This window comes from Ovis aries, chromosome 7 (genome assembly GCF_016772045.2).
Source record: "Ovis aries strain OAR_USU_Benz2616 breed Rambouillet chromosome 7, ARS-UI_Ramb_v3.0, whole genome shotgun sequence".
In the NCBI taxonomy this organism is placed as follows: Eukaryota; Metazoa; Chordata; class Mammalia; order Artiodactyla; family Bovidae; genus Ovis; species Ovis aries.
In genome coordinates this window covers 74,220,112-74,246,992 of record NC_056060.1, presented here as the reverse complement: position 1 = coordinate 74,246,992, position 26,881 = coordinate 74,220,112, and the positions used below count along the sequence as shown (strand labels likewise).

At 39.5% G+C, this 26,881-nt stretch overlaps 1 protein-coding gene across 8 annotated transcripts in view; it reads right to left on the bottom strand.

The window, feature by feature from the left end:
* The window catches only part of SYNE2 (spectrin repeat containing nuclear envelope protein 2), a 323,976-nt gene that overhangs the window by 231,982 nt on the left and 65,113 nt on the right, over positions 1–26,881 (bottom strand). For all 8 annotated transcript variants that reach the window (XM_060418145.1, XM_042252596.1, XM_015097110.3 and 5 more), the window contains 6 exons: positions 14,643–14,704; positions 13,357–13,452; positions 13,172–13,249; positions 12,991–13,083; positions 6,909–7,090; positions 4,469–4,665 (listed from right to left, as the gene is read on the bottom strand). In XM_060418145.1, the coding sequence (XP_060274128.1) occupies positions 4,469–4,665; positions 6,909–7,090; positions 12,991–13,083; positions 13,172–13,249; positions 13,357–13,452; positions 14,643–14,704 (708 nt within the window). The remainder of the gene's footprint in view (positions 1–4,468; positions 4,666–6,908; positions 7,091–12,990; positions 13,084–13,171; positions 13,250–13,356; positions 13,453–14,642; positions 14,705–26,881) is intronic.

Genomic DNA, 26,881 nt, shown 5'->3' with positions numbered 1-26,881 from the left:
CCATGAGTTGGAGAAGGCAATGGCACCCCACTCCAGTACTCTTGCCTGGAAACTCCCATGGACAGAGGAGCCTGGTAGGCTGCAGTCCATGCGGTCACTGAGGGTTGGACACAACTGAGCGACTTCACTTTCACTTTTCACTTTCATGCATTGCAGAAGGAAATGGCAACCCACTCCAGTGTTCTTGCCTGGAGAATCCCAGGGACAGGGGAGCCTGGTGGGCTGCTGTCTATGGGGTCACACAGAGTCGGACGTGACTGAAGTGACTTAGCAGCAGCAGCAGAGCTATGAGTTGGGGAAAGGCATGGTTGGCAGGGTTGGGAGGTTGCGGGAAATGGCGAGGAACTACTAAAGGGCTCCCTGGGTTTATTTAGGGGATGCTGAAAATGTTCTAAATTTGATTGTAATGATGGTTGCAAAATTTTGTGAATATACTAAAAACCATTCAGTTGTAGAGTCAAACGGGTACACCGTATGGTATGTGAATATATCCTAATAAGGCTATTTAAAACCAGAAAGGTTAAGTGGCAAAGACATAATCAGCTCAGTCAGTGATGTGCTTATACCAGCTTGAGAGAGCTGATCATTAAATTTTCAGCAGTTTCATAAGTCAGTTGTTTAACACAGCATTAAAAATTAAATTATATAAATGCACAATTACATAAATTATATTAAAACGGGTAATAAATACTCAAAACTCATTAGTACTCAACTATTTCTTTGCATTTTACTTATCCACACTCCTGGGGCTATGCTTATAGTATCTGTAAGATAGAAATAATATACAATGATATACTACTGTGCACCTTTCCCCAATGTGTTCAGTGACTTCACAATGGTGGCAAGCTTTATACCACAGAAAATCAGCAACTGAGGGCTTGATTTGCTGTTTCTGAAATTAGAGATACCAAGGGAACATTTCATGCAAAGATGGGCTCGATAAAGGACAAAAATGGTATGGACGTAACAGAAGCAGAAGATATTAAGAAGAGGTGGCAAGAATACACAGAAGAACTGTACAAAAAGATCTTCACGACCCAGATAATCATGATGGTGTGATCACTAATCTGGAGCCAGACATCCTGGAATGTGAAGTCAAGTGTGCCTTAGAAAGCATCACTACGAACAAAGCTAGTGGAGGTGATGGAATTCCAGTTGAGCTGTTTCAAATCCTGAAAGATGATGCTGTGAAAGTGCCACACTCAATATGCCAGCAAATTTGGAAAACTCAGCAGTGGCCACAGGACTGGAAAAGGTCAGTTTTCATTCCAATCCCAAAGAAAGGCAATGCCAAAGAATGCTCAAACTACCGCACAATTGCACTCATCTCACATGCTAGTAAAGTAATGCTCAAAATTCTCCAAGCCAGGCTTCAGCAATACGTGAGCCGTGAACTTCCTGATGTTCAAGCTGGTTTTAGAAAAGGCAGAAGAACCAGAGATCAAATTGCCAACATCCGCTGGATCATGGAAAAAGCAAGAGAGTTCCAGAAAAACATCTATGTCTTCTTTATTGACTATGCCAAAGCCTTTGACTGTGTGGATCACAATAAACTGTGGAAAGTTCTGAAAGAGATGGGAATACAGACCACCTGACCTGCCTCTTGAGAAATCTGTATGCAGGTCAGGAAGCAACAGTTAGAACTGGACATGGGACAACAGACTGGTTCCAAATAGGAAAAGGAGTATGTCAAGGCTGTATATTGTCACCCTGCTTATTTAACTTCTATGCAGAGTACATCATGAGAAACGCTGGACTGGAAGAAACACAAGCTAGAATCAAGATTGCCGGGAGAAATATCAATAACCTCAGATATGCAGATGACACCATCCTTATGGCAGAAAGTGAAGAGGCACTAAAAAGCCTCTTGATGCAAGTGAAAGAGGAGAGTGAAACAGTTGGCTTAAAACTCAACATTCAGAAAACGAAGATCATGGCATCTGGTCCCATCACTTCATGGCAAATAGATGGGGAAATAGTGGAAACAGTGGCTGACTTTATTTTGGGGGGCTCCAAAATCACTGCAGATGGTGATTGCAGCCATGAAATTAAAAGATGCTTACTGCTTGGAAGCAAAGTTATGACCAACCTAGATAGTATATTCAAAAGCAGAGATATTACTTTGCCGACTAAGGTCCGTCTAGTCAAGGCTATGGTTTTTCCAGTGGTCATGTATGGATGTGAGGGTTGGACTGTGAAGAAGCCAGAGTGTTGAAGAATTGATGCTTTGGAACTGTGGTGTTGGAGAAGACTCTTGAGAGTCCCTTGGACTACAAGGAGATCCAACCAGTCCATTCTGAAGGAGATAAGCCCTGGGATTTCTTTGGAAGGAATGATGCTAAAGCTGAAACTCCAGTATCTTGGCCACCTCATGCAAAGAGTTGACTCACTGGAAAAGACTCTGATGCTGGGAGGGATTGGGGCAGGAGGAGAAGGGGACAACAGAGGATGAGATGGCTGGATGGCATCATTGACTTGATGGTTGTGAGTCTGAGTGAACTCCAGGAGTTGGTGATGGACAGGGAGGCCTGGCGTGCTGCGATTCATGGGGTGGCAAAGAGTCGGACACGACTGAGCAACTGAACTGAACTGAACTGAGTGCTAAGAGGGCTACCCTGGTGACTTAGATGGTAAAGAACCTGCCTGCAATGAGAAAGACTCGGGTTCAATCCCTAGGTTGAGAAGATCCCCTGGAAAAGGGAATGGCTACCCACTCCAGTATTATTCTTGCCTGAAGAATTCCATGGACAGTGGAGCCTGGTAGGCTACAGTCCACGGAATCACAAAGAGTTAGACACGACTGAGAGACTAACACTTTCTGAGTGCTAAGAAAGGGATGGAGAAATTGTTAATAATGCAGGTTAATCTTAAAAGTATGTCTTGTCTATAGCTGTCAAACTGTGACTATAATAAAACTCAAATTCTTCCAGTATTCTTTCAGCGAAAACTTATTCACATTACTGAAGAACAAGTGAAGTTCTGACATGCCTCTTTGCTGTTCCACTTACTCATTAATGCAAAGGAAGTTATCCGCCCACACTGATGTCAGAACTATACCGGTTCAGCAACTGCAACCAGAGGTTGGCTACAGATGAATATAAGAGTTTGGCAAAAATCAACAAAGGCATCTGGGGGCTATATGGAAGTACTAATAAAGTGCATCACATATTTTTATTTGTAAACTGTGCTACACATCCTTTAAACATACACACACACACACACACACACACACACACACGTACACACCTGTTTCAGAGAGCCTAATATTAAACACTGACCTACACCCCGTTGTTGAGCCGAGACTAGAATTTGTACCTCTTGACCTGTTAGTTCATTGCAACTTTCACCACATGCCATTTTTATGACCTTACTGGTGCTTTGTTTGTTTTAATAAATAAATAAATAAGCTTTGGATACATTATGAAGGGGCTTCCCAGGTGGCGCTGGTGGGAAAGAACCCTCCTGCCAATGTAGGAGACATAAGGTTTGATCCCTAGGTCAGGAAGATCCCCTGGAGGAGGGCATGGCAATCCAGTCCAGTATTCTTGCCTGGAGAATCCCATGGACAGAGGAGCCTGGCGGGCTAAGTCCATAGGGCCACAAACAGTCAGACACAACTGAAGCAACTTAGCACGCACATTAGGAAACCATGGAATCCAAAGTACGGTGCTTTTCCAGAACTGAATTTTTTAAATCTTACCTTCATGAAGTTAAATATAACCTGATAATTATCTCTTTGAATATAGCCAGTATTTAGGATTTTGCTACTGTTGTTAACAATCCAACAAAATCTGAGCACAGTCAATGGCAAAGCTGGGCCAGCCACAGAGGAAGAAACAGAGAAAGCAGCTTCTGTCCTCACAGAGGTCCAGCTTTAATTAGGGAAAGGGAATAGGAAAAGGGAGGTACACAGACAATAGGCAACTCAAGTGAACAGTGTCAGTCACTCAGCCATCTCTGACTCTTTGTGATTCCAAGGACTGTAGCCCACCAGGCTCCACTGTCCATGGAATTCTCCAGGCAAGAATACTGGAGTGTGTTGCCATGCCCTTCTCCAGGGGATCTTCCTGACCCAGGGATTGAACCCTGGTTTTCTCGCATTGAAGGCAGACTCTTTACCATTTGAGCTACCTAGACAACTCACAGTAATATCTTACTTGAGAAATTTTAGAAAAGAATTATCAAATCAAGGAGGACACAATACAGAAAACAATAAAAGAAAATTAAGAGAAAGACTCATATTATTCTGCAAAACAGCATCATTTGCTTTCAGCTATGACATCATCCCTGCAAGTACGAAGTTTAAGTAATTGGTAGAAATTCTTAACTTCATGAAATTTAATAAACAGTTTAAAGTTAAACCCTCCAGGACTTAAATATCATGCTATTATGTTTGCTCATATGCGGATACTATTTTCAAATCCTCTTCACACTGGACATTGTTTCAAAGAGAAAGAAGCTTCTTTACCTTCTGGTTCCAGCATTTTGGGGATTTTTAATTCTCGTTCTGCAATTCTGAAGGCCTCTTTCAGATTGTCTCTGTTGGATCTATGCTTCACACTCTTCATGTCAATCAGGTCTGGTCGCAAGGCATGAATGACAGCCAGAAAAGCCATCCCATTCCTCCAGCTTGACTTAAAATCTGTCACCGTGACAGATTCATACCTACCGCAAAAGAATAAAAACATTAGAAAGACTATTTAAAAGACTATATCAAAGTACCTCCACTCTTCATCAGGACTTAAATTTCAGCAAATCAAATTATGTCAGTCAACCTAGAAAAGTATTTTATTTTAATCATAAGGTCCAATTAAAGTAAAATGCCAAGTTTGATGAGGCTCACGATACTACAAAATATTGGTTCTCAAAGTGTGGCCCCTGGCCCAGCAGTAATGGCATCACTTGGACTGCAGGTAGAAATTCTCAGGCCCAACCCCAGGTCTACCTGAATCATACTCTGGAAGTGGGCCTGAAATCTGTCTTTAAAAGTCCTTCACATGACAGTGATACTCAAATTTAATGCTCTTCATTCAACCATCTGTTGGCTTGACTAAGTTTGGATCTCTACGAACCATTAAGTTCTTTTTACTGGAAGAAATAATTTTATTTCTCATTGGAAAAAATTAAACAATATTTTGGGCCAAGTCAACGGTCAATAGTTCACTGGATAGACGACTGCCTTTGTCACTCCTCTGCTTAGAACCGATTATGAATGAATGGATAAACAAAATGTAGCATGTTCGTACAATGAAATATTTAGTCTAAAAAGTAACGAAATTCTGACACATGCTATAACATGGATGAAACTTAGGGATATGATGCTGAATGAAATAAGCCAGTCACAGAAGGAAAACTGCTACATGATTCCACTCATATAAGGAACCTTGCAGAATGAAATTCTTTGATAAAGAAAGTAGACCTCTGGTGGCCAGAGGCTGAAGGGAAGGTGGAGTTGGGAGGTGTTAAAGAGTTACAGAGCTTTAGTTTCACAAGATGAAAAAAGTTCTGCAGACAGTTAGCAGTGATGGTTACACAACTGTGAATGTCCTTAATGTCACTGAACTGTACCCTTAAAAACTGTTAAAGTGATAAATTTTGCTATGTATATTTTATCGCAATAAAAAAATTTGAAAAAAAATCATAGTTTTTATAATATTTAGAATAACATCACTCACTCTGGCCCACAGGGCCTTACAAGCTTTGGCTCCTCCTGACCTCTCCCACCTTTCTATCTCGCCTTTCTTACAATGCTGCAGTGTAGCTGGACCACACTGCTTCCATTTTGTCAGCTCCAGCTTAGGCCTGCTAGTCCCATCCCCTCTTCTCTCTGCATGACCGGGCTTGGCCTGCTCACGAGGAATGTGCCCAAGCCAGATAAGTTCCCCATCAACTTTTTCTCTTGCCTTCATCTGATATGAAAACTGGAAGAATGCCTTTTGCTGACACAGATGGTTAATGGTCAAGACCCCCAGGGAGAGGAAAAAAACCCTGGCTCCTGTTGGGGCAGACACACGTCTCCCTTCGTAAATGATTCTGTTTTTTAGCTCTGGCCCCTTTAAATCCCCCTGTACCCCTTGTGGGAGCACGGAGTGCCTCTGGATCCCTGTCTGCCTGATCCTGCCTGTAAGTGACCCACAATAATCTTCATAATTGCACTTTATGGAGTTGCCCACATTTTTCCTCAGTCTTAAAAGTTCCTTTTCAGTTCAGAGGATATTTTTCAGTATCTCCACCTTCCGACACACAGCAACACCAGCCTCATTCCTGTTTCTTGATAGTCCTTCTAATCCTTCTGCCTGGACACTCTTTCCCCCCAGTCTTCATATACTTAAAGCCATCTCTTCATGTCTCAGCTCAAAGGTCTCCTCAGAAAGGCACTCCATGATCATATCAGATAAAGGAAATCTTCTTCCTGCCCCTGACATTTTCAACCGTAAGTCCTTCCTAACTTTATTGCCAACTATACCGTGAACACATATAAGGCTAAAATTAAAAGAATACACAGTCAACTAAAACAGTCTTGACTTTTAAAGAACTCCTAGCACGGTGAAACTTTTAAAAATCTAAATCCACCTTCCAGATGCATAAGGGAATTGTGCCTAAAGAAAAGGATATTTGAAGACTACTTTATTTGTATACCATATGGGCCACCTATACATGGGCATGGGAGTGAGGAAAGTTACTCAGGTGATACCACCTTCTGGTCTTTAAAACCAAGAGTGGCTGAGCTTGCAGACATCTTCATGTGAAAAATTCAATGTGAGAGGAAGGAGAGAGGGAGCATTTTCTTCTTATGAGAGGGAAGTTTTAAGGTAGCTGTTACACCAGATTTTCAGACCTGGAGGTCAGTAAGCTGTTGGTTGTACAGCTGCCCTGTCTGTCTCCCCTGGTCACAGCAAGCTACTTACGAGGCACACTGCTCCTGAGCCCACTGGAGAAGCGCCTTCTTTGCAGACACCCGCCATCTTTCTTGGACTTTGGAGCATTTCTTAGCTGGAGGACTTGAGGTAGGAGAGGAGTCAACTGCACTCACACTGTCCAGGGAAGGCTGACTGTAATTGCCAGGAAGAGTCCGGGCAAGCTCTTCAATCTAAGGAAGACATAATAATTGTTAATGTGTACGGAATCATAAGTTAGCAGCAGTGAGATAAAACCTTCAGCCAAAACAAGATCTTAAAAGTATCATTTAATGGTAACATTTTACTTGTGGTAAAATGAGCAGTGCACAAGTCTCTGAACAATGCCATTTGGCCTCTGGAGCTACACTTTGGTTTTTTTTCAGTGGACTACTGAAGGCAGGCATCTATTCACCGCCCCCGCCCCCCACCATGCTTACAGAGCAGTTCACTGGTATTCAATGTATGTCAATCAAAACTGAGCTTAATTGAGCTAGTCAAGAAAATTTCTGGAGAGATTGGGTCAATTAAAATGCATCCTTGATTATAAACCATTAAAAAACAAATATACATAGAAGAAAAAATAGTCAAACACATGGAGATGTTAAGTTTCAAGAAAGAAAAAACTCTCTGTTACGTATATGAAAAATAACCTCATTGATCATTTCAGAAATCTAATTGCATACAGCATTACTCGTAATGCAGGCAAAAGTTTTTAAAAGATAACAGTGATGAATATTCATATATTGCTGGAAACACATAAATTGATTCCGATTTCTTGGATGGGCAATATGATAATACCTACAGAAAATGTTAAAAGACAAATCCAGAAACAGATGTGTTATTGAAAGATGTACACTTTTTTTCAATGATTGCAGATTTCCCAAATAACCATTAATAGTAGGTGTGACCAACACAATGAACAAACCTGATCTGGTCTGCAAACCGCCTTGCACCAAAATGGCACCCAGTGCATGTATATTTATATAAATATATTTATGTAAATATAGACTATTTACCAAAATTGACATGCTGAGCCATAAAGCAAGCCACAGAAATTTTGAAGGACTGAAATAATTCAGATTATATTTTCTGATCATACTGAAATTAAACTAGAAATTAGTGAAGATATAAAAAATAAATTTCAAATATTTGGAAATTAAGTCATAGATTGTTATAGAACCCATCAGTCAAATGAGAAATCATAATGAAAATTTTAAAATCTTTTGAACAGAACACAAATGAAAATATTATATTCTTGGATTAAAAGATGCAATATGTAAGAGATGTCAACTTTTTCCAAATGATTTTATACTTTAATCAATTCTCATTAAAATTCCAGTAGGTTGTGTGCGTAAATTAACACTGAGCTTACCCAATGGTATATCTCAATTACATCTCAGTTTAAAAAATTATATGGAAATACAAAGAGCAAAGAAGCCAAGGTAATCTTGATAAACATGTAGGACAGCACACTATCAGATATCAAGACTGACTGTACAGCTACAGAAATTAATCTAGGATAGACCTGGTGCAAGGATAAACAATGAGACAGAACAATCTGAAAATGGAGCCATACCTACATGACTACTTGATTTATGAAGGTGATACTATAGCGTAGTAGGAAAATGATGGTCTCTTCAATTAATGTTGGACACGTGGACACGTGAAGCAGGAGAAAGGGGAGGGTTGGATGAACTGGGAGAGCAGCCCTGACAATATATACACTGCCATGTGTAAAACAGATAGTGCGGAAAGCTGCTGTATGGCAGAGAGCCCAGCTCGGTGCTCTGTGATGACCTAGAGGGCTGGGAGGGAGGGAGGCTCAAGAAGGAGGGGCCTATGTATACTTATGACTGATTCATGATGTACAGCAGAAATGAACACATTGTAAAGCAATTTTCCTCCAATTGAAAAAAAAGAGCATAGCACAGAAAGTGCAGACGCTTGCTAGCACAGCAAACAGAAGACAAAAAGTGTTCTGGAAATGAGAAAGTTATTTTGCACACAATTGCTTAAAAGTTGCCTAGTACCAAGACCCTATGTAAAGGGACGTTTTTTCTTCCTTATATATCCTAATTATTGGGAAAATGTGATATTTGTTCATTCTCCTGCAAAAAGTATCAGTTTCTGTAAGTTAAGATTTTTAATGCTTATCAATGTCCTTGGTAATCCCTAACTCAGTCAAGTTCTCAGTAAAGCAAGGAAAAAAAAAAACTAGTGTTGGGTCAACTGGATAGCCATATGGAAAAAGTAAATCTTGATTGCTTTAACATAACATATTCACACAAATCAATTTATTCTTCTTTTTAACTCTGTATTGAAGTATATTTGATTTACAATGTTGTATTAGTTTCAGGTGTACAGACAAACCAATTCATTCTTGAAAGACTGCAGATCTAAATGTAACATGTGAAATAATTAAGCTTTTAGACATGTGCTGTCCAATATGATAACCACTAGCCACATGTGACTATTTAATTTTTAATTTTTTTTATTTTTTTTTATTTTTTATTTTTACTTTATTTTACTTTACAATACTGTATTGGTTTAAAAAATTTTTTAATTTAAGTCCTCAGACATATTAGCAACACTGTAAGAGTTCAATAGCCATAGGTTGCTAGTAACTATTGTTCCGTACAGTATAAGTATAGAACATTCCCATTATTGCAGAAAGTTCTACTAGAAAGAACTATTCTAGAAAGTAAGAGAATATCTCCATGGTACTGGCAATGGGAAAGCATTCTTTAAAAGACATAAAAAGTACTAGCCACCAGAAAAAAAAAGAAGCTGATAAATTTGAACTACATTAAAATTATGGAATGTCTGTTAATTAAAGGCTTGAAAAGGCAAGTCACAGAGTCAGAGAAGATATTTGCAACTTATGTATATAACCAACAAAGGACTTGGATCCAGAATATATTTTAAAACTTCTATAAATCATTACACATAGCAGAATAGCTAAAATAAATGTGTGTGTGTTTTTTTAAATGTCAAATATTAGTGAGAATGGTTCCAAATAGGAAAGGAGTATGTCAAGGCTGTATATTGTCACCCTGCTTATTTAACTTCTATGCAGAGTACATCATGAGAAACGCTGGGCTGGAAGAAACACAAGCTGGAATCAAGATTGCCAGGAGAAATATCAGTCACCTCAGATATACAGATGACACCACCCTCATGGCAGAAAGTGAAGAGGAACTAAAAAGCATCTTGAAAGTGAAAGAGGAGAGTGAAAAAGTTGGCTTAAAGCTCAACATTCAGAAAATGAAGATCATGGCATCTGGTCCTATCACTTCATGGGAAATAGATGGGGAAACAGTGGAAACAGTGGCAGACTTTATTTTTTGGGGCTCCAAAATCACTGCAGATTGTGATTGCGGCCATGAAATTAAAAGATGCTTACTCCTTGGAAGGAAGGTTATGACCAACCTAGATAGCATATTAAAAAGCAGAGACACTACTTTGCCAACAAAGGTCCGTCTAGTCAAAGCTATGGTTTTTCCAGTGTATGGATGTGAGAGTTCGACTGTGAAGAAAGCTGAGTGCTGAAGAATTGATGCTTCTGAACTGTGGTGTTGGAGAAGACTCTTGAGAGCCCCTTGGACTGCAAGGAGATCCAACCAGTCCATCCTAAAGGAGATCAGTTCTGGGTGTTCACTGGAAGGACTGATGCTAAAGCTGAAACTCCAATACTTTGGCTACCTCATGCGAAGAGTTGACTTATTGGAAAAGACCCTGATGCTGGGAGGGATTGGGTGCAGGAGAAGGGGACGACAGAGGATGAGATGGCTAGATGGAATCATCATCTTGATGGACATGAGTTTGGGTGAACTCCGGGAGTTGGTGATGGACAGGGAGGCCTAGTATGCTGTGATTCATGGGGTTGCAAACAGTTGGACACGACTGAGCGACTGAACTGAACTGATTAGTGAGAATTGGCTCAAAGAATTCTCAAACTCTGATAACAGTGCAAATTAGGAAAAGTTCGAAAAACTGTTGGGCAGTGATCTACTAAAGCTAGAGATCATATGCCCTACAGCCTAGCAGTTACAGTCCTAGATAAATATGCAACAGAAATGAGGCCACCAAAGGCACCAAATGGCATATACAAGAACATTCTCAGCAGCTTTATCTGCAACAACTTAAAACTAGCAACGAAAGAAATGTTTGTCAACAGCAGAATGGTAAACAAGTTCTAGTATACTCATGCACTGGTATATTCATACACAGCAATGAAAAGGAAAGGTCCTAAGAGGATGAATCTGACAGACATGATGTTAAATAAAATGAATCAGATACAGAAGAGTATTACATAGTGTATGCAAAATAATTCAGTTATAATTCCCTTTATATTGTGTTTAAAATGGTAAACTAACCAATGATAAAGATCAAAGTAGTAGTTATCTATAGGGAAGGAGAACAGAGACTGGGAGAAAGACCTAGGGCTCTGACATGCTGGCCATGTTCTATCTTTCTGTCTTCAGTTACATGGTGGTTACATGGATGTGTTTAATTTATGAAAATTCATCAAACTCTACACTTAAGATTTGTGCCTTTTCCTCTATATGTGTTATACTCTTACCAAAAGCTCATTTACAATATTAAAACAAAATTTTAAAAAGTTTTTATTTTGCAAACTTTATGGACCAAGAATGCTGTTTTGAGGAATTTGGCCCATGGGAATGATTAAAATTATATGCAAGTTTTATCTTAAGGATAAATTTTTTGGAATTGCTTACAGTCACAAAAAACTGAGCATTTTGAGAGTCCATTAATGAATATGCTTTAATATAGAACACCATGCTTCCATTATAATATATATAAACCCAGAAAGATGATAATTAGAATAACTTGAAAACAATATGGAGAGCACAATCCTATTTTGTTTAAGACAGACATGCACAAATACATATATTAATTCCTGCTATATTATGTCATGAGGACTGTACATCAAATTAATTGAAGTGGTTATCTGTGAGTGGTGAAATTCTAGATGACTTTCTTTTATTATCTATGTTGACATCTTAATTTATATTTCAAATACCCTAAAAAGTATGGAAAATATTTAATATGCCTATGAATTATCAAATTTTAACATTTACCACATTTAGTTCATAATTTTTAAAGAAACAAACCACAGTTTGAGCCTCTGTCTTTGCGCATTCAATTCCATTTCCTTCCTTTCCCAGAGGAAAAAAACTCCAAATCCTAAATTTAGTTTTCATCATCTTCATGTATACTATTCTACTATAACTACAAATATAGGTAATCAGAAATGATACAAAGTTTCACTTTGCAAATGATACAAAGTCTACTTTGTACCAACTATAGGTATACAGAAATGATACAAAGTCTCATTTTGTTTGAAATTTTATATAAATTAGTTATGTTACCTTCCATTTTTCCTAAAATAAGCACTTGCTTTCCATATAATTTTTAAAGTTGTTTTTAAAGTAATTATGGAGATAACCTACATGTAAACTTTTTAAGTAGCTCCACAAAACATGTACTAATTCAAAATTCCAGGCCTGAAAGTATGTATTTATCAGTCATAAGTGTCATAAAGTCAGGACTATAATCATCTTATTTGCTATTATTTTCTTAGTGTCCTAGCACAAAAGCAAGCACATAGCAGGTGCTCAAAAATACTCATGGAATGAAAGAAAAGTTATGAGTCAGTCTCGGGACAGAACTAGATACTGCAGGACTATTAGACAAGGGACCTCAAAAATAGGGAGATTTTTACCAAGTTTAGTGGGTTAGTTTTCCAGAATTTACTCCAAAAGCTTCCTATTCTCTCTTCTGCCAGAGTAAACAATAATAAACAAAAATTTACCATGGCAAGTCCTATTCAGGCTGGAGCTGATACATATATGTTATTTCAGTATATCATGATAATTTAGTATTCAATTTTCAATTGAAGAGTAACATAAGTGACAAAAGGTCAGCTATATAGTTTTCACCTGAAAAGACTTCCAATGGGTCTCGTTTCTAAAGAAACTCTAGCGTCAAGTCACACTTTTGCACTACACTTATTAATTTTATACTGTGGTAATTAGAAGAGGAATACTTTTCATATCAAACTACTCACATGAAAGTGCAGTATAATTGTCCAAATGAGGCCAAGAATAATAGATGGGTTTCCATCTATGATATCAGTAACATGAATATTTATTAGCTTGATCTGGAAAAGAAAAATGCAGGTTAGAAAAGAGAAAATATGTGAAAGCATTAATCTCCCCAACTAATTTTCATGTGAATTTCATACTCACTGATTGGTTTTTTAGGAATGTCAGAGCATTTTCTATATTGATTCTACACTGGAATGTATTAGATCCTTTATCTCGAGGCTATGAGATTCAAGCAAAATATATTACTCAGAAATGTGCTTTTTTTTAATCCACAAAATTTCTTAATGTCGTTTTAAAAGCTTACTGACTTAATTTTAAAAACTTACCAATTGCTGTCCTGAGAGTACTTCCAGCAGGTCCAGGAGGACATGCCCCTTTTTAATGTCTGTGAACAGGTCTGTTACAACTGAGGGAGGGGTGTGCTACCAAACAAAGGCCACAAGAAAAGTAATCATTAACAGTTTGGAACAAAAACATGGTAACATTAAGAATCTCATAAATGTGCTTTAGGATCTCTGAAAAAGCTAAAATTCGGTAGTGATTTTCTTCTTAATTAACAGGATGATAGAAAACACACAAAGTTCCACATCCAAACATGTTAAGGAAAGAAGTGAACTTAACTCACAGTAGATTTCCAATAACACAACACCCTTTCAGCTTTCACTGAGAGCTTAAAACCTGTGTGGAGAAGTGGCATTCAACATAGTCAGAATCAGCCAATAGTGACCCATTTGGAGAGGAGATTACATTTCTGAAATAACCTGTTTATGAATTTATTCTTTTTAGAACTACAAGCATTGGGCTAGCATGGGTAGCCTGTGAGAGAGGCTCATTCATTTTTGTATGTAGGTTGCTCCAGGCACTTGGCATCACTGAGAGCCAGGGTGGCACAGAGATTAAGATCAAGGTCTCGGGTCCAGACTGCCTGGGACAGCATCCCAGTGCTATCACTCATGGCTTCCCTGGTGGCTCCGATGGTAAAGAATCTGCCTGCAATGAGAGAAACCCAGATTCGATCCCTGGGTCGGGAAGATGCCCTGGAGTAGGAAATGGCAACCCACTCCAGTAGGCTTGCCTGGAGAATTCCATGGACAGAGAAGCGTGGTGGGCTTCATAAGCCCAGGCATGGGGTTGCATGAGCAGCTAACACTACACTACTACACTATCGTTTATAAGCTGTGGGACCATCGAGAAGTCACACAACTCTGTGCCTTACATCCCTTGCTCCTTAAATAGAAACAATACTATCTATATTGTGGGATGTTGCGAATTCAATGAAATGTAATGAGTAGTCAGAACATTTAAAGAACTTAACAGTGTCTAACACTCAATATATAGGACTTCCATTATAATTGCATTTGATAAAACAGATGTTGCTGCTTTTAGTATTCTATAGCACTGTCTCCCACATCCTTAACAAAAGTGCCCAAGTGCCCCCTTTTAGTGTTGGGAAAGAATAACAAATATATCAAAACAGAATACAAAAGATCAAGGTGACATTCCACACAGTCTTTCAGTCTCTCACCATTGCCATTTTGGAGACCAAAACAGGAGAGAACAGGAGCAATCACTTAAATATATTTTTAGCTTGATTTGCTCTGTTTTTCCTCACCTTTGCCAACTGTGAGTTTATCCAGCAGGTGAAGGTTTTCTTCTGAGTGTCTTCCTGTTCAGCTATTTAAAAAGGACAACGGCAGTTAGAAAATGAGAAGCCTCAGGAGCCATTTGAACAAATCAGAGCATTAAAGGCCTGTCACTCTGGGAATGTGTGTGTGTCTCACAATCTTATAAACTTTCTTGGAATTTAGTCTAAATTTCAGATGTTTGTCCAAGAAATGTTTTGGAAATAACATGTTGATAGGAGATTTTTTTTTACACCCACAGATTAACTGCAAGAGACAATGGTTTTTTAATACTTTTTACTGACAAAAGAATTAAGCCCCTACATAACCTTGACAGTGCTGTATAAAGACCTGTAAAGAATAAAAAAAAAAAAGTTGATAATCCAAAAGGACTTGCCATCTAAGCCAACAACACTTGGAACTTCAGATAAACCCAGAACACCTGGAAACATCCTAAAGGCTCATAAAGTCGTGGCAGTTTAGTCTTGGCGTTTATCGTGAAGAATATATTGCCACTGAATTCACCATAAATGAGCTGCAATTAGAGTCACAGGGACCTGAGTTCAAACCCTGCCTCAGTCACTGAGTAGCTGTGGGACATGGAGCCGGTTCCTCATGGGAAGAACACACTGAGGGAGACTGTTAGTGATTCACGCGAGGTGAACGGACCTTGGCAACGAGGAGACACAGAGCAAGTGCCAGCTCTCCTTCTGACTAACCGGGCAGAGGGTCCCAGGAGAGATCTGAACGCTCAAGGTGGGTCTTCTCTTCCTTCCTGGGGCAAGAGAGAGCCCCACACCAACACCACGCTTCCCCCACAGTCTTCCCCCTACATCACACGCTGCCGTTGCTCTTTCTCTCACACTTCATATCCAATGCCTCAGGAAATCCTCTTAGGTCCTCCTTCAAAATACATCCAGAATATGGCCAGTTCTCCCCGCCTTCACTATGACGATCCTGCTCCATGTTAACTCAGATCAGGAAACCACTCTGCTCCAAACTGTGCAAGGGCCCCCCACTTCACCCCTTAAAATGGCTACAAGCCCCACACCACCTGCCCCTGCCCTCACCCCACCATCTTCCTTACGCTCATTCCACTCCAACCACTCTGGCCTATCTGCTTTTTTGTTTATTTGTTTGTTTTTTCAAATTCTCCAGACACATTCCCACCTGAGGGCTTTTGCACTAGCTCTCTTTTCTTCCAGGAATACTCTCACTACAGCTATCCCCACAAGCTAACTCCCTCATCTCCTTCAAATCTTGGTTTAAGTGGTACTCATCTGTAAAGGTCTATTCTGACCATCCTAGTTTAAACTGTAACAACCCTCTTCTTCTGCCTGTTGTCCTGCTTGATTTTTGCTTTTCTACAGTACTTACCACCTTTAACATTCTATGTAAGCCTCATATGTAGTATTGTGGTTCAGTTGCTCAGTTGTGACCCACTCTTTGTGAACCCATGGACTGCAGCACGCCAGGCTTCCCTGTCCTTCCACCATCTCCTGGAGTTTGCTCAAACTCATGGCCACTGAATTGATGACGCCATTTATCCTTCTCATCCTCTGTCACCCCCTTCTCCTCCTGCCCTTAATCTTTCCCAGCATCAAGGTCTTTTCCAATGAGTCGGCTCTTCATATCAGGTGGCCAAAGTACTGGAGCTTCAGCTTCAGCATCAGTCCTTCCAATGACTATTCAGGGTTGATTTCATTTAGGACTGACTAGTTTGATCTCCTTGCTGTCAAAGGGACTCTCAAGAGTCTGCTCCAGCACCACAGTTCATCAGTTCTTCAGTGCTCAGCCTTCTTTATGTTCCAACTACCACCATGTGTACAGGACTACTGGAAAAACCATAGCTTTGACTATATAGACCTTTGTCAGTAAAGTGATGTCTCTGCTTTTTAATACACTGTTTGTTATATCTTTTCTTCTAAGAAGCAACAGTCTTTTAATTTCATGACTGAAGTCACCATCTGCAGTGATTTTGGAGCCCAAGAAAATAAAGTCTGTCACTGTTGTCTTTTTTTTCCCAATCTATTTGCCATGAGTTGATGGGAACAGATGCCATAATCTTGTTTTTTGAATGTTGACTTTTAAGCCAGCCTTTTCACTCTCCTCTTTCACCTTCATCAAGAGGTTCTTTAGTTCCTCTTTACTTTCTGCCATAAGGATGGTGTCATCTGCACATCTGAGGTTATTTGATATTTCTCCCAGCAATCTTGATTCCAGCTTGTGCTTCATCCAGTCCAGCATTTCACGTGATGTACTCTGCATATAAGTTAAATAAGCAGGGTGACAATATACAACCTTGACATGCTCCTTTTCCGATTTTGAACCAGTCTGTGTTCCATGCCTGGTTCTAACTGTTGCTTCTTGACTTGCGTACAGGTTTCTCAGGAGGCAGGTAAGGTGGTCTGGTATTCCCATCTCTTTCAGAATTTTTCACAGTTTGTTGTGATCCACACAGTCAAAGGCTTTAGTGTAATCAATGAAGCAGATGTTTTTTGGAATTCCTTTGATTTTTCGATGATCTAACGGATGTTGGCAATTTGATCTCTGGTTCCTCTACTGTTTCTAAATCCAGCTTGAACATCTGGAAGTTTTTGGTTCACATACTTTTGAAGCCTGACTTAAAGGATGTTGAGCATGACCTTGCCAGCATGTGAGATGAGTGCAATTGTGCAGTAGTTTGAGCATTCTTTGGCATTGCCCTTCTTTGGGATTGGAATGAAAACTGACCTTTTCCAGTCCTGTGGCCACTGCTGAGTTTTCCAAATTTGCTGGCATATTGAGTGCAGCACTTTCACAGCATCATCTTTTAGGATTCAAAATAGCTCAGCTGGAATTCCATCACCTCCACTAGCTTTGTTTATAGTGATGCTTCCTAAGGCCCATTTGACTTCACATTCCAGGATGTCTGGCTCTAGGTGACTGATCATACCATCGTGGTTATCCAGGTCATTAAGACCTTTTTTGTACGGTTATTCTGCATATTCTTGCCACCTCTTCTTAATATCTTCTGCTTCTCTTAGGTCCTTACCATTTCTGTCCTTTATTGTGCCCATCTTTGCAATAAACACAAATAAATAAAATGTTCCCTTGGTGTCTCTAATTTTCTTGAAGAGATCTCTAGTCTTTTCCATTCTATTGTTTTCCTCTATTTCTTTGCATTGTTCATTTAAGAAGGCTTTCTCATCTCTCTTTGCTCTTTTTTGGAACTCTGCATTCTGAGGGGTATATCTTTCCTTTTCTCGTTTGCCTTTTACTTCTTTTCTCAGCTATTTATAAGGCCTTCTCAGACAACCATTTTGCCTTGTTGCATATCTTTTCCTTGGGGATGGTTTTGATCACCACTTCCTGTACAATGTTACAAACCTCTGTCCGTAGTTCTTCAGGCACTCTGTATATCATATATGTAGTCGCTCAGTCGTGTCCGACTCTTTGAGACCCCATGGACTGTAGCCTACCAGGCTTCTTAGTCCATGGGATTTTCCAGGCAAGAATACTGGAGTGTGTTGCCATTTCCTTCTCCAGGGGATCTTCCCGACCCAGGGATCGAACCCGGGTCTCCCACATTGTAGGCAGACGCTTTACCCACTGAGCCACCATATGTAGTAGGTTTATCATTTAATGTCTTGCTCTCCTTACAATAGAATTTAAGCAGCACATAAACAAGATGTTTCATCTGTGAAATATTCCAGGGCTTGGAAGAGTCTGGCCAGATTCTAAATAAATATTTGCTAAAAGAGTACGAATAACAATAATTTTACTAATTATTATTGTTATATTTTATTTACTGTACTGAGAAGGTCAAATCTACCTTTATGTGTTTGCATTCCTTCTTTGAAAAGCTGTCTGTTCCATCTTCTAAAACACTGTTTTCCTTTGACTCTTCCCATTCACCCCTATTAATCTCTAACACGGTTAAACTGAAATGGTTGGCATGACACCTAGTTTGAGTTCTTAAAAATGTTTTAATCTGATGAGAGCTCAGGGTGAGAAAATGAAGAGAACCTGAGTAAATGGAATTTTAGGGTCTTTATAATTGTAACTAGAGATTAAAGATGCACTGAACCTTGTTGGATTTCCTCAACTTTTAAAATCCATTTCATCTTTTCTGTATTACCAGCTGAAATTAGTTGTAGCTCATTTACACTTTAAAGGGTGCTCAATAATTGAGCACCCAATCTATAATCTACACAAATATAAAATAACCAAAAATTTCCAATGAAAATTTTGTTATATCTGAGCTAATTTGATTAAAATCTAATAAAAACAAAGAGAAAAACAATAAGATGAGCAGTCAGTGCAAATCCCCACCCAGAACTCTACAGTTAGCAATTGAAACCTTCATGAAAAGCTTTAAAAAGGAAATTTCATGGCTTTTAATCAATGCGTTGTCCAAATACAGGATGTTTGGTCATCCTGGAAATCAGAAACCTTCAAATGCAACAAGGACCCTTTGCTAACAGCAAACAAAGATGTCCCAGGTGTCATTAAACACCCTAATACCCACTCGATTGAATGTTTTGTCCTTGCATGGTCACTTATCCCTTGACACTTTTTCCCACACTACCATACTGTCTTACCCTTGAAAAGTGCTATTAATTCAACAGGAATCAGAGCCAAATAGCTCACCCTATGGCAGGATAAGTAACCTTTTGTTCTTTTCAAAGGTTGACCCATTGGGGAAAAAATAATTGAGATCCACATGCTTTAAAGCAACTTAATTTGAGTGGGTGAGATTTTATTAATGTTGGGTTTTATTTTTTAAACTTTCAGAGTAACTTTCTAATAAAATAATAGAACTTTTCACAGAATGGCATGAAGAGAATAGGACATTTTATTTTTTATTCTATTTCTTTAATTTTTTAAATTTAATTTAATTTTAGAGTATAGTTGTGTTAGATTCAGGTGTCCAGCAAAATGATTCAGATACATATATACCTGTTCTTTTTCATATTCTTTTGCCATATAGGTTATTAAAGAGTATTGAGTAGAGTTTCCTGTGCTATACAGTCTTTGTTGATTATCTATTTTATATATAATAGTAGGTACATGTTAATCTCAACTTCCTAATTTATTTCTCCTCCCCACCTTTCCCCTTTGGTAACCATAAGTTTGTTTTCTAAGTCTGTGAGTCTATTTATGTTTTGTAAATGAGTTCATATGTGTCATTTTTAGATTCCACATTTAAGTGACATCATAAGATAGTTGTCCTTCTCTGTCTGACTTACTTCACCTAGCATGATAATCTCTAGGGCCATTCATGTTGCTGCAAATGGCATTACTTCATTCTTTTTTATGGCTAAATAATGAGAACAGGCCCTTTTAATCAGCACATGTTAGGGATGGAAAAAAACAAAAGCAGAAAGAGAATAAAATCTACCATAATGATGAGTTTTTTTAAATACCAAGGAGTAGAGAGAGTGAGAAATTCTCTCTCCTAATTTTATTAAGGCAAATAAAAAATATGTATAAGGCGGAAAATGTAGTCAGTGAATTTTATTCAGGCCCATATAGGTGTCCTTATCATTCTTGGTAAAAATCTGGCTGAGTTTGAGAAAGGAGGCATAGAAGGAAAAGATTTTCTCTAGGTGTCATTACCATAAAAATACATTTAATCCCTGAGTTTGTTCTTATTCAATCTGCCTTTTGTGAGCTGGCAACTCATATCTTTGGCTGGAGGGGAACTTAAATGAAAACAAATTGAGTTAAGCTCAATTAAGGAGGGTGGATTATAAATTCATTACTAAGCTCATTATAAAACTACCCTGGCCACTGGGTCTCAGCAAGGTCCAGTTTGACAAAAGTTCATCTAAAATGTTGACTCCAGCAGTTCTTCCCATTATTAAAAGTCACCCAGGCATAAGAATCTCTAATTTACATTTTCACTAAAATACAGAGGAATGCATTACTACAATGTGGCTTCTCCAAGAATGTTCTCTACTGCATGAGGTCACCAAGGAAGCTTTGTAACCTCCTTCTATCCAGGAATTTCCCTTTCTCTAGTGGATTACTGATTACAGGTTTACTGCACATGGCCCCAGATTTATTACTTGGATCTTTCATTCTCCTCATTAAAATCTTTTGATCATTCCCTAATTCCTTAATGAATTCTTAGTCTAACATTCTAGGTCATTCATTCATAATCTGACTCTGGTCAACTTTTTCCTGACTCATCTCCCATAACTTCTCCACTCATATCCTACTGCCCTAGCCAAACCAGAGTATCTACAATTCCCCAACTGAGTTGCACTGTTTTCTGCATCAATATGCTATGTACCCTCTGGATTGGACAATTCTTCCATATCCCTCTGGACCCACAGAAACCCCAGCACCCAGCACATGGCGGGTGTTAGATTGACATTTGTTAAAATAAGACATTTTCTGTTCAATGTTCCCTTTGCAAAACAGAAATAGTCTCTGCTGGCTCTGGCTTACCACAACACTTTGTTGGATCTTTTTTTTTTTTTAAATCTTTACCATTAGAAAGTATATAATCCTCATAAAACAATTTTTTCAAACAGTAGTAGAATCCCAAGTTATTCTTAACTTCCCCAAACACCCACTTTCCCTGCCCTTAGACAACATTAACTAACAATCTCCTATACATCCCTTCTAGATTAGGCAGGCAAATAAAAGAAATTCTAAAGGGCAAGGATTTGTTTTGATTGGTCACTGGCTATCTAGCTCCAAGAAGTAAAAGACAGCCAAAACTTGTCGACTGAATGAATGAATGTATATGTAAATGAATTACTATACATGATATTTTTTAAGTTGATAATTCAAAATAAACATGATTTAGGTACACTATTTAAATCAGAAAAGCATCTGTTGAACCATAAGAAAATTTTTAGAAGATCATAAACCTTCCACATTAACAGGAAGGAAGAAAATGATATCTGGCTAGTAAAAAGAACAAAGTAGATATATATGTGCCTGTGTGTGTATATTTTCTTAAGTGAAGGAGAGCAAGTTATAACGTAACGTGTTTACAATGATCCCATCTGTATTTTTGTGACAGGATAGCTCCGTGAAAAACTCAACAGTTTTGTTTCTGTCTTACGGTAAGTACTACTTGCTGCTCACATACTGCAGTCATGCTCCTGCATCTGGCTTCTCTTCTACTCAATGCACAAACCTTAAAACTCAACCTTTATCCTTTTGTGTTTTTGCTTCCTCTTAACCCAGTGCCATGTAGAGAAGAGATACTCAATAAATTTAGCTGACTGAAAGATTTAGTAAAGATTAAAAGACTGAGGCTCAAACTGACTTGTCATTGCCTGGAGAAGAATTTATTGGCAACGGTTACTAGGCCTAGGTCTTATCCTAATCCTTGTCTTAAAAACCCCTAGGCAACTTTAGACACAGCTGGGAAGGGAAAGAGGGGGACAAATGGAGAAAGTAGCATCAACATATATACACTATCATGTGTAAAACCCATGGCTGGTGAGAAGCTGCTGTATAACACAGGGGGACCAGTCTGGCACTCTGGGATGACCTAGGGGGTGGGATGGGGGAAAGGGGAGTATATATTTTATACATATAAAAATAGTGTATAATTATGATTGAGTCACATTGCTGTACAGCAGAAACCAATACAACACTGTAAAAATTAAAAAACAACATAAACTCAAAAAAATAAACAAAGGGAATAAATTAAAAAAACCCTGGGCAATTTCTTTCTTCTGCTAAGAAAATGTCTTGAACAAAAGGGCGTGTACTAATGAGACCCTGTTTCTCTCCCCGAAACAATCCTGCCAACTCCTTGTTAGTTGGGACAGCCACAGTAAAGATAAATAAATTCAGTAAGACAATAATACTACACATTTTAGCCATGTGTTCCAACAGCCATCCCAAAGAATCTTACCCAAGCTGTTATCCGATAGAAAGGGAACTAAAAACAATAAGGCCACTTCTTCTATTGTTTCTCAAGGAGATGATAACAAATAGAAATAAATGAAGAAACAAATTAAGAGAAAGAAAATACACAGGCACGCAAAACCAAAACAAGAAAAGCCTAAAATATCTTAAGAATAAACAGGAAAAGGCCTGTGACTGAACTACCAAAGGGGAGACTATTAACCAATAGAGAAAGCAAGGGGACAATTTACAACACATTTTCTTGCAACCAACCATACGCCAAACAAACAAGCAAGAAAGAAAAATAAATAGTACCAAGACTGAGGCCTTACTTACTGAATCAGAAAAGTGAGTTTAGAAGCTAAGTCTTAGCTAACATATCTCGTAAGCACAGTATGCAAACATATCTCTACCTCAAAATTCTTTTCATTCAAGTACTTCCTCCCTGGAGAATCTACAATGTCACTATGGAAAAGAAAAAAAAAAAAACAAGAAACAGCAATTGACTGTCAAACCAGCATTCCAGGACTGAAACCACACTCTACCTCCCTACTTCTCCCCAAACTTGTCCTCATCTGTGCTTTCATCTCATGGGTTTGACGCCACCATCTTTTATCAGCCCCAGCTTTTTGCCAAATCCTGCCAACTTTGCCTCCACGTGCCTCAGGCATATGCACTTCCTTCTCTACATCTGACGGCCCTCCTGCCCCGTCAGCTCTGCTGCAGACCGCAGCCATGGCCAATCACGTCGGCTCTGCTCCCTTCAATCTATTCTGCACTTCAACTAGTAAATCTGCCCACAGCACCTTTTCCACCTCCGGATGGTTTCTCTCTGCTCTGAGGGTCAAAAGCAGAGCAGCCTATGAAGCCCTGCCTGGTTCACCCACAGCATCTCTCCAGCTTCAGCACATATTAACACTACCCTTCCCTGGAGCCCAGTGCTCCAGACACTCCATCTTCCTCCAGGACCTCTAGAAGTTATGGTCCTCCTGCCACACCTGTTTGTACCACCCTCCCCTGGTGGGTCAGAGGTTAAAGCGTCTGCCTGCAATGTGGGAGACCTGGGTTCGATCCCTGGGTTGGGAAGATCCCCTGGAGAAGGAAATGGCAACCTACTCCAGTATTCTTGCCTGGAGAAGCCCATGGATGGAGGAGCCTGGTGGGCTACAGTCAACGGGGTTGCAAAGAGTCAGACACGACTGAGCTACTTCACTTTCTTTCTTTCCCCTTCACGTACATAACTTCTAATTACACTTAGGGCTCAGCTCAATAGTTGCATCCCAAAGGAAACCTAAGCCAATTCATCTTCCTCTACTACTTAAGCACTTGCCTCAACTTATAATCACTGACAAGGTTAAGAGCATGGACTCTAGAGCCAGACTACCTGAGTTTGATCCATATTTGCCAAACATACAAGCTGTGAGCCTCAGTCTTCTCATCTGTAAAATGGGGATAGCAGTTGTTAAGAGTTGTTAAGAGGATTAAACACTTGTTATGTAGATCAGAGATTAACAACTGATAACCCCAAAGACCAAATGTAGCCTATCGCCTATTTTTGTAAATAAAGTTATTTTGGCACACAGACACATTCATTTACTTACGTATTGTCTGTAGCTACGTTCATGCTAAAATGGCAAGTTGCATAGTTGTGGCAGAGACCATACGGATCTCCAAGTTAAATATTTACTACTTTGTTCTTTACAAAAAAAGTCTACCAATCCTTGGCCCAGACTATGCGCGAGCTATACAAATGAATATTAGCTACAACATGGATGAATGTTGAAATCATTATACTAACTGAAAGAAGCCATCACGAAATACCACATAGTATATGATCCCATTTGTATGAAACATCCAGAATAGGACAATCTATAGACACAGAAAGTAGATCAGTGTTTGTTCAGGGCTGATACAAGGAGGAGGAGAAGGTTTTGGAATAATATTGAAAGGGTATGGGGTTTCTTTGGGGGTGGGGGATGATAACATTCTAAAATTAAGCGTGATGGTTGCACAACTTTGTGAGTATACTAAAAATGACTGAATTGCACACTACAAGTGGGTGAGCTGCATGGTATGTGAATCACATCTTGAATTATAGCTGTATAATGCTGTTACCCCCCAAATAGCAGCTAAGACCTGTGAAATTCTTTGATTACTGTCTGCTTCCTCATTAGCCTGTGGGCCCCAGGAGAGCACAGGCCAACCCTGATTTTGCTCCTCATCTTGCGTGCAGTATGTACCCCAGTGCATTTCATGTTGTTCGGATTCAAAAAGTATTTGTTGGTTATCTGGCTGGAAGGTGCGAGTTGGGCTTTGCTGCTATTTTTCCCCAGTCAATCCAGAGATTTAAGGTCTTAGTTGGCTGGGAAACGCTGTGACACAGAGCAAGGAATTTCTGCTCTGGGCCTTAGCATGTAGGATCTAGCCAGGTCGTGTAGCCACATGAGGCAACCGCGCCCTCATGCAAACACCTGAGACCTTCACACTGAGGCTTTTGTTTCCAGCCACACGGAACACAGCTCCTGGCTCTCTGCAAAAACAAACTTTGCACTTCCAGCACATGAAAATGAGCCCGCAATGCAGATGGCGTGCCTAGGATCTGGGGTGCTTTTTGCTTCTCTTCTTTCCCACCTTCTTCTGACTCACCTGGGTTGCTCAATAAAAAATATCTGTGGAATGAATAAATCAAAGAGATGACTACATTTCTTTTAACACATATTTCTCACTCCCTACTACTTTTTAACAACCACATTAACACTGTGAGCACTTTTCTTCTGAAAATCACCTTCCTCTGAAGGTGTGAGCCTGAACATCTTCCATTTGAGCCAGCAGTCCAAACACCTCTGACTTCTGAGTTCAAAAGAGCCAGACTGAGCTAAAGAGATGGTGCTGTGGTTACAAATTTAGGATTCTTACACTTTTGAATGTCAGCTAATCAACTGGAGGTCAGAGGTTAAGTGCAGGGTTCTATGCCCCAATTCCCAGAGATTCTGACTGAGAGGGATCACACAGCTCACGCTAAGAAACCCCTCGCTAAAGTAATTAGATGGGTTTATACGTGTGACTTATTCTTGGAAAAAATACAAGGGAACAGGAAGGACCTAGCAAAAATAGTAATGAAATAATAAACTCTGAGATGTTAACATAATGAATTAATAACTCAAATATAAATCTATTCTAATTTATGGGGATCATAAGACACACCTCAAGAGACTCAGAAGGCATGCTACGTCCAGGAATAAGTAGGACTCAAGGGTAAGGAACAATGAGACTATTTCCTTAAAGTTTCTGGGAATGGTAACCCACTCCAGTATTCTTCCCTGGAGAATCCCATGGATAGAAGAGCCTGGCAGGCTACAGTCCAGGGGATCCCAGAGATCGGATACGACTGAGCAACTAACATTTCATTTTCATTTCTAGTCAAGTGCTCAGGCAGGCATTCTGTAAATGAGAAAACTGTAGATTCAAAAGATGAAGGATTTGTAGCCACTCATGCAATAAGCATTTATTGAAAATCTACTATGTCCTGGATCCTGTGCTCTAGATGTCACATCTGGCTGAGAGAGAAATTCAAATCCAGATGCATCTGATACCAAAATCCATGTTCTTTTCATGATAATTAAAAATCAGCTGAAATGCCAGATCTATGTCTCCTCCAGCTATCACCCTATTTCTCTCCTCCCCTTCAAACCCAAACTTCTTGAAAGAATTGTCTAACCTGGCTATCTTCACTTCCTCACCTACCACTCACTTCTCAACCCACCAAAATCTGGCATCTACCCCTGCCTCTCCACTTAGTTCTCAGCTGGGCCACTTATAATATGCCCACTGCTAACCTCATGGGTACTGGTCAGTAGTTTTTGGACTCCTGAAACTTTTGATACTATTTACTACCCTCTCCTTCGTGAAATATTCTCTTAGGATTCCATGCTACCACACTCAGCTGGTTTTCTTTCTGCTTCTCTGGACACCCCTTCCAAGCTCTACTATGTGTTTGTTTGCCTTCTTTCATCTCTGGAATGTTCGGTCTAGGCCCTTCTTCTCTTTCTCTAGGTTCTGTCATCCACTCCCACGGAACAAATTATCATTTATACACTCGTCACTTCCACACCTTTACCTTCAGCCCAGGTGTCCATTTCTCCTGAGCTGCGTGCATGTTTACCCCACTATCTTCTGGGTATCTCCACTTAATTATTTCAGGGACACACTTCAGACTCAACATTTCCAGAACTGAGCTACCATCTCCACCAACTCCCTCTCCCGTCAAAGTTGTTCTGCGTCTTTTCCCCAGTGAATGGTTCCATCGTCTGTTCATTTGCTAAAGAATAAATCTGAGTCACCTTTGATACCTGCTAGTCCCTCCCTTTCC